Source organism: Oncorhynchus clarkii, chromosome 2, assembly GCF_045791955.1.
Source record: "Oncorhynchus clarkii lewisi isolate Uvic-CL-2024 chromosome 2, UVic_Ocla_1.0, whole genome shotgun sequence".
NCBI classification, from domain to species: domain Eukaryota; kingdom Metazoa; phylum Chordata; class Actinopteri; order Salmoniformes; family Salmonidae; genus Oncorhynchus; species Oncorhynchus clarkii.
In genome coordinates, this window is record NC_092148.1 from 95,863,299 (window position 1) to 95,882,071 (window position 18,773).

At 45.2% G+C, this 18,773-nt stretch overlaps 1 protein-coding gene across 1 annotated transcript in view; it reads right to left on the reverse strand.

Annotated features, from left to right (window-relative positions):
- Positions 1 to 18,406, reverse strand: part of LOC139376660 (von Willebrand factor) — a 228,581-nt gene extending 210,175 nt beyond the window's left edge. The window contains exons 1-16 of the mRNA XM_071119496.1: positions 18,259 to 18,406; positions 17,741 to 17,795; positions 17,282 to 17,425; positions 16,948 to 17,050; positions 16,627 to 16,835; positions 16,091 to 16,212; positions 15,493 to 15,724; positions 14,011 to 14,133; positions 13,665 to 13,776; positions 13,516 to 13,562; positions 13,217 to 13,353; positions 8,694 to 8,832; positions 6,158 to 6,258; positions 5,886 to 6,081; positions 5,037 to 5,252; positions 4,597 to 4,843 (exon numbers count right to left, since the gene is read on the reverse strand). Coding sequence (XP_070975597.1) covers positions 4,597 to 4,843; positions 5,037 to 5,252; positions 5,886 to 6,081; positions 6,158 to 6,258; positions 8,694 to 8,832; positions 13,217 to 13,353; positions 13,516 to 13,562; positions 13,665 to 13,776; positions 14,011 to 14,133; positions 15,493 to 15,724; positions 16,091 to 16,212; positions 16,627 to 16,835; positions 16,948 to 17,050; positions 17,282 to 17,425; positions 17,741 to 17,795; positions 18,259 to 18,264 — 2,189 coding nt within the window. The 5' untranslated portion in view covers positions 18,265 to 18,406. The remainder of the gene's footprint in view (positions 1 to 4,596; positions 4,844 to 5,036; positions 5,253 to 5,885; positions 6,082 to 6,157; positions 6,259 to 8,693; positions 8,833 to 13,216; positions 13,354 to 13,515; positions 13,563 to 13,664; positions 13,777 to 14,010; positions 14,134 to 15,492; positions 15,725 to 16,090; positions 16,213 to 16,626; positions 16,836 to 16,947; positions 17,051 to 17,281; positions 17,426 to 17,740; positions 17,796 to 18,258) is intronic.
- Between the last annotated feature and the right edge of the window lie 367 nt (positions 18,407 to 18,773).

The window sequence follows — 18,773 nt, forward strand, 5'->3', positions numbered from 1 at the left end:
GACTTTTGGAGGATGGCCTGGTGTCAACAAGGGCAGAAAAGAATCCACTTCTCTCCAGGAAAAACATCAGGGACAGACTGATATTCTGCAAAAGGTACAGGGATTGGACTGCTGAGGACTGGGGTAAAGCTATTTTCTCTGATGAATCCCCTTTTCGATTGTTTGGGGCATCCGGAAAAAAGCTTGTCCGGAGACCTGTGTCCTGTGTCATGCCAAGAGTAAAGCATCCTGAGACCATTCATGTGTGGGGTTGCTTCTCAGCCAAGGGAGTGGGCTCACTCACAATTTTGCCGAAGAACACAGCCATGAATAAAGAATGGTACCAACACATCCTCTGAGAGCAACTTCTCCCAACCATCCAGAAACAGTTTGGTGACGAACAATGCCTTTTCCAGCATGATGGAGCACCTTGCCATAAGGCAAAAGAGATAACTAAGTGGCTCGGGAAACAAAACATCGATATTTGGGTCCATGTGCAGGAAAATCCCCAGACCTTAATCCCATTGAGAACTTGTGGTCAATCTTCAAGAGGCGAGTGGACAAGCAAAAACAGAAATTCTGACAAACTCCAAGCATTGATTATGCAAGAATGGGCTGCCATCAGTCAGGATGTGGCCCAGAAGTTAATTGACAGCATGCCAGGGCGGATTGCAGAGGTCTTGAAAAAGATGGGTCAACACTGCAATTATTGACTCTTTGCATCAACTTCATGTAATTGTCAATAAAAGCCTTTGACACTTATGACATGCTTGTAATTATACTTCAGTATTCCATAGTAACATCTGACAAAAATATCTAAAGACACTGAAGCAGCAAACTTTGTGAAAATTAATATTTGTGTCATGCTCAAAACTTTTGGCCACGACTGTATAGCTAGAGGACTCCTGGGCCCTCATTTATCAACTGTGTGTTTTGTGTGCAAGCACAACTCTATGTATTAATCATAAATGGGCCAAGCAAAGTGTGAGATTGATCAACATGAATGTTTGCTTCGGGTTGTGCATACATGTATGCCCAGTCATGACCATGTGAAAGCACAGTGCCAAGTTGTGGAATACCTGCTCTTCAAGCATGAATGGGAAAAATATACATGAATGTTGAAAATGTGTGAACTATTTGAAAAGAAAAAGCTTCCAGTCTTAATGTGCAGGTGGTATGTGATACAGAAAATATGCTACTCAATGTGGTGGCAAGGTGGAACACACGACTCGTTCATTCTGCAGAACAGCAATGTTTGCCTGTTCACCTACAGGAGGGAGCTGTTGAGGATGGATGGCTTATTGGTGGGTGTAACCTAAACATTTGAAGAATATTTGCCATTGCTAAAACAACTTGAAATGGCATAATGGTCCTCACTTTGTAGCTATGTCTTTATTTTCACAGGTCAAACCAGAACTGAGAGAGCCAAATAAAAATGTTTGGTTGTATTTTTACAGGTCAAACAACAACTGAGAGAGCCAAATAAAAATGTTTGGTTGTATTTTTACAGGTCAAACAACATCTGAGAGAGCCATATAAAAATGTTTGGTTATCAAACATATCACTAGCACCTCTGTTTCAGTCACTAGCACCTCTGTTTCAGACACTAGCACCTCTGTTTCAGACACTAGCACCTCTGTTTCAGACACTAGCACCACTGGTTCAGTCACTAGCACCTCTGTTTCAGTCCCTAGCAGCTCTGTTTCAGTCACTAGCACCTCTGTTTCAGTCACTAGCACCTCTGTTTCAGTCACTAGCACCTCTGTTTCAGACACTAGCACCTCTGTTTCAGACACGAACACCTCTGTTTCAGACACTAGCACTTCTGTTTCAGTCTCTAGCACCTCTGTTTCAGTCACTAGCACCTCTGTTTCAGTCACTAGCACCTCTGTTTCAGACACTAACACCTCTGTTTCAGTCTCTAGCACCTCTCTTTCAGACAGTAACACCTCTGTTTCAGACACTAGCACCTCTGTTTCAGTCACTAGCACCACTGTTTCAGACACTAACACCTCTGTTTCAGTCACTAGCACTTCTGTTTCAGTCTCTAGCACCTCTGTTTCAGTCACTAGCACCTCTGTTTCAGACACTAGCACCTCTGTTTCAGACACTAAAACCTCTGTTTCAGTCACTAGCACCTCTGTTTCAGTCACTAGCACCTATGTTTCAGACACAAGCACCTATGTTTCAGACACTAACACCTCTGTTTCAGACACTAACACCTCTGTTTCAGTCGCTAGAACCTCTGTTTCAGACACTAGCACCTCTGTTTCAGTCACTAGCACCTATATTTCAGACACTAGCACCTCTGTTTCAGACACTAACACCTCTGTTTCAGACACTAACACCTCTGTTTCAGTCACTAGAACCTCTGTTTCAGACACTAGCACCTCTGTTTCAGTCACTAGCGCCTCTGTTTCAGTCACTAGCACCTATGTTTCAGACACTAGCACCTATGTTTCAGACACTAACACCTCTGTTTCAGACACTAACACCTCTGTTTCAGTCACTAGAACCTCTGTTTCAGACACTAACATCTCTGTTTCAGTTTCTAGCACCTCTGTTTCAGAAACTAACACCTCTGTTTCACACACTAGCACTTCTGTTTCAGTCTCTAGCACCTCTGTTTCAGTCTCTAGCACCTCTGTTTCAGTCACTAGCACCTCTGTTTCAGTCACTAGCACCTCTGTTTCAGACACTAGCACCTCTGTTTCAGACACTAGCACCTCTGTTTCAGACACTAGCACCTCTGTTTCAATCTCTGACTTCACCGTTATAGCTATTTCATTGTACAGGGATGTATATTCCCCAATGGCTTTAAAGCAATGATTTTGACCATATATGGTTAATTAGGGGTGTTTCAAAAAGCCAAAAGCAAGGTCGTGCACGAGCACTAAGGCTGAGAAAGGTTCTCGGGACGGTATCATCCTTCCACTCCCTTTTCTACACCTTCTCTTCCTCTGTCTGTTGCTAGAGCCACTTTCTATCACTCAACATCTCTAACCCTAGAAAACTATGTTCCACCTTTCCCCCCCTCCCTCCTCTCTAAAAACGACTTTCTTCTCCCCCCTCCCTCCTCTCTAAATACACTCCTCATTCACTCAGCCTATTGAGTCTACTGGTCCCACCCAGGAGGGCAGGTTGCGCTCAACCCAGCCCCAGCTCTTTTATGTCCTGGCACTCCAATGGTGGAACCAGCTTCCCCCTTAAGCTAGTACAGCAGAGTCCCTGCCCATCTTCCCCCTGAAGCTAGGACAGCAGAGTCCATGCCCATCTCTCGAAAACATCTGAAACCCTACCTCTTCAAAGAGGATCTTAAATAATCCCACAGCACCCCCATACTCACAACCTCTTCTCACCCCAACCCCCCCCCCCCCCCCCCCCCCCCCCCCCGCCCCCAGTATAATTTTTAGAACAATGTATTTAGTGAACTAACCCTGTATTAACAGTGTACTAACACCCACACCTATTTCCCTTGTTCTTCTATCTCTGACTCTACTGACCACGTCTTATATCTCTGACTCTACTGACAACGTCTTCTATCTCTGACTCTACTGACCACGTCTTTCTTCTATCTCTGACTCTACTGACCACATCTTCTATCTCTGACTCTACTGACAACGTTTTTCCTCTATCTCTGACTCTAATGACCACGTCTTCTATCTCTGACTCTACTGACCACGTCATCTATCTCTGACTCTACTGACCACGTCTTCTATCTCTGACTCTACTGACCACGTCTTTCTTCTATCTCTGACTCTACTGACAACGTCTTTCTTCAATCTCTGACTCTACTGATCATGTCTTTCTTCTATCTCTGACTCTACTGACAATGTCTTCTATGTCTGACTCTACTGACAACGTCTTCCTTCTATCGCTGACTCTACTGACCACGTCTTCTATCTCTGACTCTACTGACAACGTCTTCTATCTCTGACTCTACTGACCACGTCTTTCTTCTATCTCTGACTCTAATGACCACGTCTTCTATCTCTGACTCTACTGACCACGTCATCTATCTCTGACTCTACTGACCATGTCTTCTATCTCTGACTCTACTGACCACGTCTTTCTTCTATCTCTGACTCTACTGACCACGTCTTCTATCTCTGACTCTACTGACCACGTCTTTCTTCTATCTCTGACTCTACTGACCACGTCTTCTATCACTGACTCTACTGACAACGTCTTTCTTCTATCTCTGACTCTACTGACCAGGTCTTCTATCTCTGACTCTACTGACCACGTCTTTCTTCTATCTCTGACTCTACTGACCACATCTTCTATCTCTGACTCTACTGACAACGTCTTTCTTCTATCTCTGACTCTACTGACAACGTCTTTCTTCTATCTCTTACTCTACTGACAACGTCTTTCTTCTATCTCTGACTCTACTTACCACATCTTTCTTCTATCTCTGACTCTACTGACCACGTCTTTCTTCTGTCTCTGACTCTACTGACCACGTCTTTCTTCTATCTCTGACTCTACTGATACTGTAATTTCTAAGCATGTGAAATGTGGTTGTCCCACCTAGCTATCTGTAGATGAATTCACTAACTTGTAGTTTCTCTGGATAAGAGTGTCTATTAGAAGACTAAATTGTAAAATTTGTACCAGATGCTGTTGTGGTCAGCGTAGACGTCGTTTGGTTGGTACAGCTGTCCATCATGCAGGCAGGAGCAGAGGTCAGGTGTCACGCACGCCCCCGTTTCACTAAGGTAATGGCCGGGGGGGCAGAAGCATCCCTCCTCACACCCTTCCTCCCCCCCGCATCCAGGCTCCACCCCCGACAGAGAACGACATGATCGCTCACACACACTGCCACATGTCTTGTACAACTGGCCCACTGGACAATGCATGGCTGTAGCACGCACACACACAGACAGAGAGAGAAAGAATTATGCATGATACAGCCAACAACTCAGATGAAGAATAGGTGTTCCCAAGGGTCTGTGGTGGGTCCTCCATTATTTATGTAGAGGAGCTGGTTCTTCTGTGTACGTATGTGTGCGTGTGTGTGTGTGTGTGTGTGTGTGTGTGTGTGTCTGTGTTACCACAGAGTTCAGGTGTCCTCCAGGTCAGTAGAACTCCCCTAGAAGAGCAGGCAGCAGCGTAGGAGGCCAGAGCGGAACACAGACATTCCTCCCCGTCAGAACACACGCACACGTCGTAACGGCAGAACCGCAGGAAGGGGAGGGGATTCACCAGGAAGTGACACGCTTCAAACACCTCTGACATCATCATCCCACATGCCTCCTCTGCAAAACGCACTACAGGGAGAGAAAGGATACATACTGAACTAACTGAAAGACTACAGGGAGAGAGATGAGACACCTTGAAATAAACTACTAGTAGAGATGAGAAACCCTGAAGTAAACTATAGGGAGAGAGATGAGAAACACTGAAGTAAACTACAGGAAGAGAAGATAAACAACCTGAACTAAACAACAGGAAGAGAGAAGAGACACCCTGAACTAAACTACAGGAAGAGAGAAGAGATACCCGGAACTGAACTACAGGGAGAGAAGGTAAACAAACTGAACTAAACTAAACTAAACTAAAATAAAATACGAGAGAGAGGAGACACTGAACCATCTACAGGGAGAGAGAAGAGAAACACCAACTAAACTACAGGGAGAAAGATGAGAAATACTGAACCAAACTACAGGGATAGAGATAAGATACCCTGAACTAAACTACAGGGAGAGAGAGGAGAAACACCAACTAAACTACAGGGAGAGAGATGAGACACACTGAACTTAACTGTTAGACATTGTGTGTGTGTGTGTGTGTGTGTGTGTGTGTGTGTGTGTGTGTGTGTGTGTGTGTGTGTGTGTGTGTGTGTGTGTGTGTGTGTGTGTGTGTGTGTGTGTGTGTGCGTGTGTGTGTGTGTGTGTGTTTACCTCTCTTGGGGTTGAGGGAGCAGGGGTCAGTATCCTGTCGATGGGTGGAGTCACAGTCTCCGTTGATCCTCCATGATTGGCCAAATGCCTGTGTCCCCGCCTCCACTAGTCCGGCAGCAGACAGGAAGTCATCACCTTGGTTACCGTTGTAGTTGCCACAGAGACCGCAGGTATGCCCAGCCCATACAGGCCCCAACTGGAGGGCGGTACCATGGTTACCAAGGTTACACACACACCAGACATGCTAGAAATAATAAGCCCCACCCCCTCACCTTCAGCAGCACACGGCCCCGCCCATCCCAGTCCAGACGAAGGTCGTCTCCAAAGAGAACACGCGCTCCAGACTGCACTGTGTTCTGGACACGCAAATTACCTTCACACACATATATTACACATTAACTGGACACGCAGAACACGTGCTCCAGACTGCACTGTCTTCTGGACATGCAGATTACCTTCACACACATATATTACACATTAACTCTCTACCATTTGCTTTTGTGAGAGTGTGTGAGTATTTAAAATAAATATAAAGTCACATACAATTAACGACACTATATGAAGGGAGTAACGGTTCCGAGTCAATGTGCTGTGGTACAGGTTATTTGAGGTCATTTGTACATGTCGGTAGGGGTAAAGTGACAATGCATAGATAATAAACAGCGAGTAGCAGCAGGCTTCAGGGTAGACTTGGCGCTCCGTTACCGCTTGCCCTGCAGTAGCAGAGAGAACATTCGATGACTTGGGTGGCTGGAGGCTTTGGCAATTCTTTTGGCCTTCCTCTGACACCGCTTTGTATATAGGTCCTGGATGTCAAGAAGCTTGGACCCAGTGATGTACTGGGCCGTACGCACTACCCTCTGTAGAGCCTTACAGTCAGATGCCGAGCAGTTGTCATTCCAGGTGGTGATGCAACTGGTCAGGATGCTCTCGATTGTGCAGCTGCAGAACTTTTTGAGGATCCTGAGTCTCCTGAGGGGTAAAAGGTGTCGTGTCCGCTTCACGACCGCCTTGGTGTTCGGACTTGAAACTCTCGACCTGCTCCACTACAGCTCAGTTGATGTGGGGGCTGTAGTGTTAGGGTAAATGGGGGCCTGTTCAGCCCGCCTATTCCTGTAGACCACGATCAGCTCCTTTGTCTTGCTCAGATTGAGGGAGAGGTTGTTGTCCTGCACCACACTGCCAGGTCTCTGACCTCCTCCCAATAGGCTGTCTCATTGTTGTTGGTGATCAGGCCTACCACTGTTGTGTCATCAGCAAACAATGATAGTGTTTGAGTCGTGCTTGGCTATGCTTTCGTGGGTGAACAGAGAGTACAGGAGGGGACTAAGCACGCAGCCCTGAGGGGTCCCAGTGTTGAGGATCGGCATGGCCGATGTGTTATTGCCTACCATTACCACCTGGGGGCGGCCCGTCAGGAAGCCCAGGATCCAGTTGCAGGTGTTTAGTCTTATTGATGAGATATATGGGCACTATGGTGTCGAACGCTGAGCTGTAGTCAATGAATAGCATTCTCACATAGGTGTTCCTTTTGTCCAGGTGGGAAAGAGCAGTGTGGAGTGGGATTGAGATTGTGGATCTGTTGGGGTGGTATGCGAATTGGAGTGGGTCTACGGTTTCCGGGATGATGGTGTTGATGTGAACCATGACCAGCCTTTCAAAGCACTTCATGGCTACCGACACGAGTGCTATGGGGCGGTCAACATTTAGGCAGGTTACCTTCGCTTCCTTGGGAACAGGGACTATGGTGGTCTACTTGAAACATTTGTGTATTACAGACTAGGTCAGGGAGAGGTTGAAAATGTCAGTTCAGTAACTTGCCAGTTGGTTTGTGCATGCTTTGAGTACACGTTCTGGCAATCCGTCTGGCCCCCTGGCTTTGCGAATGTTGACCTGTTTAAATGTCTTGATCATATCTTCTACTGAGAGTGTGATCACACAGTCGTCCGGTGGTGTAGATAGGGCTCTCATACATGCTTCAGTGTTGCTTGCTTCGAAGCGAGTATAAATGGTATTTAGCTCGTCTGGTAGGCTCGTGTCACTGGGAAGCTCGCGGCTGGGTTTCCTTTTGTCGTCTGTAATAGTTTGCAAGTCCTTCCACATCTGACGAGCATCAGAGCTGGTGTAGTAGGATTCGATCTTAGTCCTGTATTGATGCTTTGCCTGTTTGATGGTTCGTTGGAGGCCATAGTGGGATTTATTATAAGCATCCGGATTAGAGTCCTGCTCCTTGAAAGCGGCAGCTCTAGCCTTTAGCTCAGTGTGGCTGTTGCCTGTAATCTATGGCTTCTGGTTAGGGTATGTACATACGGTCACTGTATGTGGGGACGACGTCATCGATGCACTTATTGATGAAGTTGATGACTGAGGTGGTGTACTCCTCAATTCCATTTGATGAATTCCGGAACATTTTCCAGTCTGTGCTAGAAAAAAAATCCTGTAGTGTAGCATCCGTGTCATCTGACCACTTCCATATTGAACGAGTCACTGGTACTTCCTGCTTCAGTTTTTGCAGGAATCAGGGAGTATATAACTATGGTCAGATTTGGCAAATGGAGGGCAGGGGAGACCTTTGTATGCATCTCTGTGTGTGGAGTAAAGGTGATCTAGAGTTTTTTCCCCCCTTATTGCACATGTGACATGCTGGTAGAAATGAGGTAAAACGGATTTAAGTTTGCCTGCATTAAAGTCCCTGGCCACTAGGAGGGGTGCTTCTGTGTGTGTGTGTGTGTGTGTGTGTGTGTGTGTGTGTGTGTGTGTGTGTGTGTGTGTGTGTGTGTGTGTGTGTGTGTGTGTGTGTGTGTGTACCATGATTGAGAGGTGTCTTTATGTCCATGTTGTTGACAGAGACCACTCCTCCATGCTTCAGCTTCACTGTCATCCCCTCCAGTGGTGGTAGACTGAGGGTTACTGAGCGCGTGCAGACCGCATCCTGCTCATCTGCACACTGAAATATACAGAGCCACAATGGAGGACAGAAACACACTGAAACTCAATGTTGGACTGGGACATGGAAAAACACAGAGCAACTATGGACAGCAGAGTGATACAGCACACTGAAAAAAAGAGCGACACAATGACGGACTGATACAACACGAAATGTAATGGAGGACATAGTTGAGTTATAATAGAGAATATGATCCATAATGGAGGACATACGGTACCAGTCAAAAGTTTGGACACACCAAGTGATTCCAGGGTTTTTCATAATTTTTTACTATTTTCTACAGTGTATAATAATGGTGAAAACATCAAAACTATGAAATAGCATATATGGAATCATGTAGTAACCAAAAAAGTGTTAAACAAATCAAAACATATTTTATATTGGAGTTTCATTAAAGTAGCCACCCTTTGCCTTGATGACATCTTTTCACACTCTTGGCATTCTCTCAACCAGTTTTATGAGTTAGTCACCTGGAATGCATATCAATTAATAGGTGTGCCTTCTTAAAAGTTAATCAGTGGAATTAATTTCCTTTTTAAGATGTTTAAGCCATTCAGTTGTGTTGTGAGGTAGGGGTACAGGTAGGGGGGGTATACAGAAGATAACCCTATTTAGTAAAAGACGAAGTCCATATTATGGCAAGAACATCCCAAAAAGCAAAGAGAAATGACAGACCATCATTGCTTTATGACATGAAGGTCAGACAATCCAGAGAATATCAAGAACTTTTAAAGTTTATTCAAATATAGTTGCAAAAACCATCAAGCACTATGATGAAACTGGCTCTCATGAGGACCACCACAGGAAGGGAAGACCCAGAGTTACCTCTGCTGCAGAGGATCAGTTCATTAGAGTTACCAGCCTAGGAAATTGCAGCCCAAATAAATGCTTCACAGAGTTCAAGTAACAGACACATCTCAACATCAACTGTTCAGAAGAATAAGGCGTCATGGTCGAAATACTGCAAAAAAAAACTACTACTGAAGGACACCAATAAGATGAAGAGACTTGTTTGGGCCAACAAACATAAGCAATGGACATTAGACAGGTGTAAATCTGTCCAGATGATCTCTGCATGTGTGGTTTCCACCGTGAAGCATGGAGGAGGTGTGATGGTGTGGGGGTGCTTTGCTGGTGACACTGTCAGGGATTTATTTAGAATTCAAGGCACAGTTAAACAGCATGGCTACCACAGCATTCTGCAGCGATACCCCATCCCATCTTTTTTGCACTTAGTGTGACTATCATTTGTTTTTCTACAGGACAATGACCCAATACACCTTCAGGCTGTGTAAGGGCTATTTGAATAAGGAGGAGAGTGACGGATTGCTGCATCAGATGACCTGGCCTCCACAATCACCTGACCTCAACCCAGTTGAGATGGTTTGGGATGAGTTGGACCGAGTGAAGGAAAAGCAGCCAACAAGTGCTCAGCATATGTGGGAACTCTTTCAGGACTGTTGCAAATGCATTCCAGGTGAAGCTGGTTGAGAGAATGCAAAGAGTGTGCAAACTTATCATCAAGGCAAGGGGTGGCTACTTTGAAGGATCTAAAATCTAAAATAAATTCTGATTTGTTTAACCTCTCTGGAATATGTGGGACGGTAGCGTCCCACTTGGCTAAAAGCCAGAGAAAATACAGAGCGCCAAATTCAAATCAATTCCTATAAAAGGCAAACTATCATGAAATCACACATGTAAGATATCAAATTAAAGCTGCACCTGTTGTGAATCCAGGCAACATGTCAGATTTTAAAAAGGCTTTTCAGCGAAAGCAAACAATGCTATTATCTGAGGATAGCACCTCCATAAATAAAATAGAGAAAACATATTTCAACCCTGCAGGCGCGACACAAAAAAATAAATATAAATCATGCCTTACCTTTGACAAGCTTCTTCTGTTGGCACTCCAATATGTCCCATAAACATCACAAATGGTCCTTTTGTTCGATTAATTCCGTCTATATCTATCCAAAATGTCCATTTATTTGGCGCGTTTGATCCAGAAAAATACCGGTTCCAACTTGCGCAACGTGCCTACAAAATATCCCAAAAGTTACCTGTAAACCTTGCCAAAACATTTCAAACTACTTTTGTAATACAACTTTAGGTATTTTTTAAAGTAAATAATCGCTAAAATTGAAGACGGGATGATCTGTGTTCAATAGAGGAAGAAAAACAAACTGAAGCATGCTTTCTGGTCATGCGCCTTTATCAAAAAGTACACATGAATTGACCCTCGTTCAAGATGGCCGTACTTCATTACACAAAGGAATAACCTCTACCAATTTCTAAAGTCTGGTGACATCCAGTGGAAGCGGTAGGAACTGCAAGCAAGTCCTTTAGAAATCTGGATTCCCAATGAAACCTCATTGAAAAGAGGGTGACCTCAAACAAACAAAAAATCTGAATGGTTTGTCCTCGGGGTTTCGCCTGCTACATAAGTTCTGTTATACTCACAGACATGATTCAAACAGTTTTAGAAACTTCAGAGTGTTTTCTATCCAAATCTACTAATAATATGCATATCTTATCTTCTGTGGATGAGTAGCAGGCAGTTGAATTTGGGCATGCTTTTCATCCAAAATTCCAAATGCTGCCCCCTATCCTAGAGAAGTTAACAGTTTTTTGGTTACTACATGATTCCATATGTGTTATTTCATAGTTTCGATGTCTAGAACGGAAATTCCTGGAATGAGTAGGTGTGTACAAACGTTTGACGGTACAGTATTGCAGGATGTTTACAGTGCCTTGCGAAAGTATTCGGTCCCCTTGAACTTTGCGACCTTTTGCCACATTTCAGGCTTCAAACATAAAGATATAAAACTGTATTTTTTTGTGAAGAATCAACAACAAGTGGGACACAATCATGAAGTGGAACGACATTTATTGGATATTTCAAACTTTTTTAACAAATCAAAAACTGACAAATTGGGCGTGCAAAATTATTCAGCCCCTTTACTTTCAGTGCAGCAAACTCTCTCCAGAAGTTCAGTGAGGATCTCTGAATGATCCAATGTTGACCTAAATGACTATTGATGATAAATACAATTCACCTGTGTGTAATCAAGTCTCCGTATAAATGCACCTGCACTGTGATAGTCTCAGGGGTCCGTTAAAAGCGCAGAGAGCATCATGAAGAACAAGGAACACACCAGGCAGGTCCGAGATACTGTTGTGAAGAAGTTTAAAGCCGGATTTGGATACAAAAATATTTCCCAAGCTTTAAACATCCCAAGGAGCACTGTGCAAGCGATAATATTGAAATGTAAGGAGTATCAGACCACTGCAAATCTACCAAGACCTGGCCGTCCCTCTAAACTTTCAGCTCATACAAGGAGAAGACTGATCAGAGATGCAGCCAAGAGGCCCATGATCACTCTGGATGAACTGCAGAGATCTACAGCTGAGGTGGGAGACTCTGTCCATAGGACAACAATCAGTCGTATATTGCACAAATCTGGCCTTTATGGAAGAGTGGCAAGAAGAAAGCCATTTCTTAAAGATATCCATAAAAAGTGTCGTTTAAAGTTTGCCACAAGCCACCTGGGAGACACACCAAACGTGTGGAAGAAGGTGCTCTGGTCAGATGAAACCAAAATTGAACTTTTTGGCAACAATGCAAAACGTTATGTTTGGCGTAAAAGCAACACAGCTGAACACACACCATCCCCACTGTCAAACATGGTGGTGGCAGCATCATGGTTTGGGCCTGCTTTTCTTCAGCAGGGACAGGGAAGATGGTTAAAATTGATGGGAAGATGGATGGAGCCAAATACAGGACCATTCTGGAAGAAAACCTGATGTAGTCTGCAAAAGACCTGAGACTAGGACGGAGATTTGTCTTCCAACAAGACAATGATCCAAAACATAAAGCAAAATCTACAATGGAATGGTTCAAAAATAAACATATCCAGGTGTTAGAATGGCCAAGTCAAAGTCCAGACCTGAATCCAATCGAGAATCTGTGGAAAGAACTGAAAACTGCTGTTCACAAATGCTCTCCATCCAACCTCACTGAGCTCGAGCTGTTTTGCAAGGAGGAATGGGAAAAAATTTCAGTCTCTCGATGTGCAAAACTGATAGAGACATACCCCAAGCGACTTACAGCTGTAATCGCAGCAAAAGGTGGCGCTACAAAGTATTAACTTAAGGGGGCTGAATAATTTTGCACGCCCAATTTTTCAGTTTTTGATTTGTTAAAAAAGTTTGAAATATCCAATAAATGTCGTTCCACTTCATGATTGTGTCCCACTTGTTGTTGATTCTTCACAAAAAAATACTTTTTTATATCTTTATGTTTGAAGCCTGAAATGTGGCAAAAGGTCGCAAAGTTCAAGGGGGCCGAATACATTCGCAAGGCACTGTATATGGGATGTGTTACCTGAACAGTTTCTATGATGACAGAGAAGTGGTTGTCAGTGCAGTCTCTAGCCAGCAGGTACTGACAGTGGCCAGAGAAGGTAAAGAACTTGTTGTCAAACGTCTTGAAGTGAGACTGGCCTGTCACTAAGCACTCCCCTGCAAAAGGACACATAACACAGCACTGAGGGAGAGTCTGTGAGTGAGGGTGTGTTTGTGTGAGTGAGGATATGTTTGTGTGAGTGAGGGTGTGTTTGTGTGAGTGTATATGTTTGTGTGAGTGTGTGTGTGTGTGTGAGCGTGTATGTGTGTTTGTATCACCAGGACAGCCTTGGTTGGTACACTCCCAGGAGCCGTGTCGACAGATGCTGGAGACAGACGAGAGGAGAGAAACACCATTAATGATACCATCACTTAGAGAAAGACCCCACTGTCCTGACAGCATCACAACTGTGTGTGTGTTTGTGTACCAGGTGTTGCAGTCTTGTGAGATGCTGGAGCCAGGAGGGAAGTGTTGACCCATGTGAATACAGGAACAGTGAGACACCTCCACACAGAGACCACCATCCAGCACCTTACCCACTGAAAGAGAGAGAGAGAGAGTTAACACCTCACCCACTGACAGAGAGAGAGAGAGTTAACACCCCACCCACTGACACAGAGAGAGAGAGAGAGGGTTAACACCTCACCCACTGACACAAAGAGAGAGAGAGGGTTTACATCTAAACCACACACACAGACACAGACACAGACACACACACACAGTTAGAGAGAGTACACACAGTCATTGCATACCGTGTAGTGTCCTGTACTTACCTGGGCAGCTGCAGCCATCCACACATTCGTCCTTACAGACCTCCTGGATGTTGAGACTCTGACAGGTGGTGGAGCAAGACCTAGAACACTCACTGTAATGCATCCCTATTGGACACTTGGGGGCTATACACACACACACACACACACACACACACACACACACACACACACACACACACACACACACACACACACACACACACACACACACACTTTTGTTATTTTCTCCAGTTCCACATTATTTACCTTGAGAAGTAGTGCACCAAACATCTTAGCTAGAGTGATAATTGCACAGCTAAGAACTTCTCTGCAACAACGTCAAAATGGAACTGGTTCCCTTGTATTTATTGATGATATGACGGCTGACAAAAGCATCAGGAAGGATTTTGAAGTGTTTAGGGCTATATTATTATCTGCTCAGATTCAGCCAAATGCTTAAAAACTCATTGGACGGCAATTCACAGTGCAGATGGACAATGACCCGAAGCATACTGTGAAATCAACCCACTACTTTTTGAAGGCAAAGAAGTAGAATGTTCTGCGATGGCCAAGTCAATCACCTGACCTGAATCCAATTGAGCATGCATTTCACTTGCTGAAGGCAAAACTGAAGGCAAAACGCCCTAAAACAACAGGAACTGAAGACAGCTGCGGTAAAGGCCTGGCAGAGCATCACGAGGGAAGAAACCCAGCAGCTGGTGATGTTTATGGGTTGCAGACTTAAAAAAATAAAGATTTCTTTATTTTTGTATATATTTTTTACCTTTATTCAACTAGGCAAGTCAGTTAAGAACAAATTCTTATTTTCAATGACGGCTTAGGAACAGTGCCTGTTCAGGGGCAGAACGACAGATATTTATCTTGTCAGCTCGTAATTCAACCTAGCAACCTTTTAGTTAATAGTACAACACTCTAACCACTAGGCTACACTGCCGCCACTTCAGGCAGTCATTGACGGCAAATCATTAAAACTCACAATACATTTTATTATTATGTTAGTTTGTCCAATTACTTTTGAGCCCCTAAAATTGGGCGGCTATGTATAAAAAAATGTAATTCCTGCAGGAATAGTTTTGACAAAACCCTTAAATTAAAGATGAAAGTACATTTAAAACACATCTTGATTGTTTCCTTTCAAATCTAGTATGGTGGTGTACAGAGACAGAACAATGAAATCCATTGTGGGGATGTATAGAGACAGAATGATGCAAATTGTGTGCCTGTCCAAATACTCCTGGACCTGATTATATTTTGAGGAAGTGTTACTGCCTATGTTGTTGCTACAGTGTCTCAAGAAGGGCAGAAAAACAACTGTAATGTTGTTTTTGCCAGATACAGAATCCTCCTAAAGGGCTGAAGCCAGCTACAGTTAACTTCCTATTAGTGTTCAGACTTACAACAGTAGGTTTACAAAACGTAAGTCCTCTGCACTGCAAACACAGACACTCCCAACCCCTCCCCTCCTTTCTCTCAGAGACTCACTGCATTGGCTCTCCTCCAACCAGCCGTGCAGCACCTGGCCATGGGCATGGCAGGTCCTGGCGAACTCCAATAGGACTTGGCAGTGGCAGTCTGGCCCCACACCTAGCCCGTCCCCCTGGCCACAGTGACATGCCTCTTCCTCACAGAGAGACAGGAAGGCTTCTGGAGAGACCAGACTGGCACAACGCAGGAAGACAGGAGATGTACGCAGCACACTGCACCTGGATAGCATCTAGAACACACACACAGCGGGCACACACAGCTGGCACACACAGCTGGCACACACAGCTGGCACACACAGCTGGCTCACACAGCTGGCACACACAGCTGGCTCACACAGCTGGCACACACAGCTGGCACACACAGCTGGCTCACACAGCTGGCTCACACAGCTGGCACACACAGCTGGCACACACAGCTGACACACACATCTACATTTCCTAAGGTTTTTCTTGCAATTAATCTTACTACCGGACTAAAGTACATGTCAATCAGAGGCTGTATGGGGTAAGGGTTAGGGTAAGGGTTAGGGTTATGGTAAGGTTGGTGAATCCTGGTCTAGGGGGCAGATTTGGGATAAGAGTACTATTGGTCTTACTGAAGGTGTATCTGCGGTGATGTTACAGGATTGACTGGGAGGAGTGACGCGCCGGCAAGGTTGACCCGCCCCTTTCAGGGCCCAGGAGTTGGCAAAGTCATAACTGTCATCTGTCAGGAAACCTGGATACAAACAAACATGTTATTACAAAGAGCTCCCTGTTGGTGTCTCTCTCCTCATACAGCAGGCTACAGTTAATTTGGAATGTAGTTGGTGCCTTCACAAACACAGACAGACCCACAAACACGTTCTTTATCCCCTCTCATCACCTCTCAGACCTCCGCCCTCATATTATTTCCTGTTCTTTTGGTGACTCAGACCCTCTGTTCTTTTGGTGACTCAGACCCTCTGTCCTTCCAGGAATCCAAACCTCAAACACACACACACACCCTCCTATACACACCTACACAGACCCTGCACACACACACACCCTCCTATACATACCTACACAGACCCTGCACACACACACACATACACACACCCTCCTATACACACACCGACACAGACCCTGCACACACACAGACACACACACTCACCCTCCTGTGCAGTGTAGTCATCGTCAGGTACAGTGTTAAAGTTGCCGCACAGCCCACAGGTGCGGTTACCATGGTGTTTGGTCATCATCACGGCAACGTTAGCTTGGTTGTCGATGGTTACGGTGAAGCCAAACTCTTCACTCCATAGCTTATAAAAGCCCAGTTCAGACCCAGCAAACACACCATGAGACGCATAGGGCAGGGACAACCTACACAACACAACACACAAATTTAAAACACACACACACTTGCCTTAGACCTTACAGTCTAGTGCGGGAAACAAACCTTAGCTCCGGTTGATGACACACACACAAAGCCTACCTCTTCTCTCTCTGAGACAGGCGACCGTCCACAGAGAGGTGCAGCTCAAACACCTCGCCAAGAAACAGAGTCACCCCACTCCTCTGCCCCCGGACAAAGTCACCTAGACACACACACACACACACACACACACACATACACACATACACACAGAACAAACACACCAACACCACAGAACACACACACCCAGAGCGAAAGAGTTATGCATGATACAGCCAACAACTCAGACGAAGAATAGGTGTTCCCAAGGGTCTGTGCTGGGTCCTACATTCTTTATGTAGAGGAGCTGGTTCTTCTGTGGACGTGTGTGTGTGTGTATATGTGTGTGTCCTACCCAGCAGTGTGAAGGCTCTGTGCTGACAGTCTCCAGCCAGCAGGTAGCTACAGTCTCCAGGGAACTCATAGACAACTCCATCAAATGTGTGGACATGATGACGGCCAAACAGACTGCACCGACCAGACAGCCCTGCCACACACCCTACACACACACACACACAAACAAACAAACACACATAAACACACATACACACACACACACACATAAACACACATAAACACAAACACACACACAAACGCACACACACACAAACGCACACACACACAAACACAAACACAAACACACACATAAACACACACACAAACACACACACACAAAAACACACACAGACATAAACACACACACACATACACACACACACACACATACACACAAATACAAACACACACACACTATTGCTGTTATGTAGATAGATGTAAAAAAATAAAACGTAATGCGGCTGTCTTCTCAACTCACCAGTCAGATGTAGCAGAACCCACAGCTCTGTCCACCCCCTCCATCTACAGACCGCCTGAAACACAGACAGACAGACAGACAGACAGACAGACAGACAGACAGACAGACAGACAGACAGACATATCATCATCGGTCAGTGTCTGTTTTAAAAGGGCAGAACAACAGGAGATGGATTCTGAACCGGTGACTCTCCGGTAGGAGACCCTCCTCTTTAATCTCTGAGCTACCTGCTGTCACCCTCCCAGGGCAGGCAGGCAGGCAGGCAGGCAGGCAGACAGACAGACAGACAGACAGACAGACAGACAGACAGACAGACACATCATCATCGGTCAGTGTCTGTTTTAAAAGGGCAGAAAAACAGGAGATGGATTCTGAACCGGTGACTCTCCGGTAGGAGACCCTCCTCTTTAATCTCTGAGCTACCTGCTGTCACCCTCCCAGGGCAGGCAGGCAGGCAGGCAGGCAGGCAGGCAGACAGACAGACAGACAGACAGACAGACAGACAGACAGACTTGTACCTCCATGTCTAATTAAAGTCCAGTGTCTGCTCACAGTCTTTCCTGAGCTCCTCTCACAGCAACAGCACAGCAACTCTCTCCAGACAGTGAGAACTATTGATGTAATCCACAGTGTTCTAATGTGGTCATGCCCCACTCTCTCTCTCACACATACACTCACTGGGAGGTCTGTTATATAGCAGAGGAAGCCCACTGAAGCCAAGTGTGTGTTGTGTCTTCTACGGGCACAGTGCCCCCCACTAGTCCCCCACCCATCTCCATCAAAGTAACAATTGAAGGAAGTGCCAGTCCATCAGCCAACTAACTGATTAGTCTGCACACACATACCAATGCCAACCCAAACATTCCACACACGCACATCCCTGCCAATCCAAACATCTCAAGCAGAAAACACACACACAGCTACCCTACCAACAATCAGTATAGAACACAATAACACTAAAGAGGGGTGAGTCACGCAGAAAAACTGATTGAGAGAGAAAGAGAGAGAGAGAGAGAGAGACAGTGAGATGGAC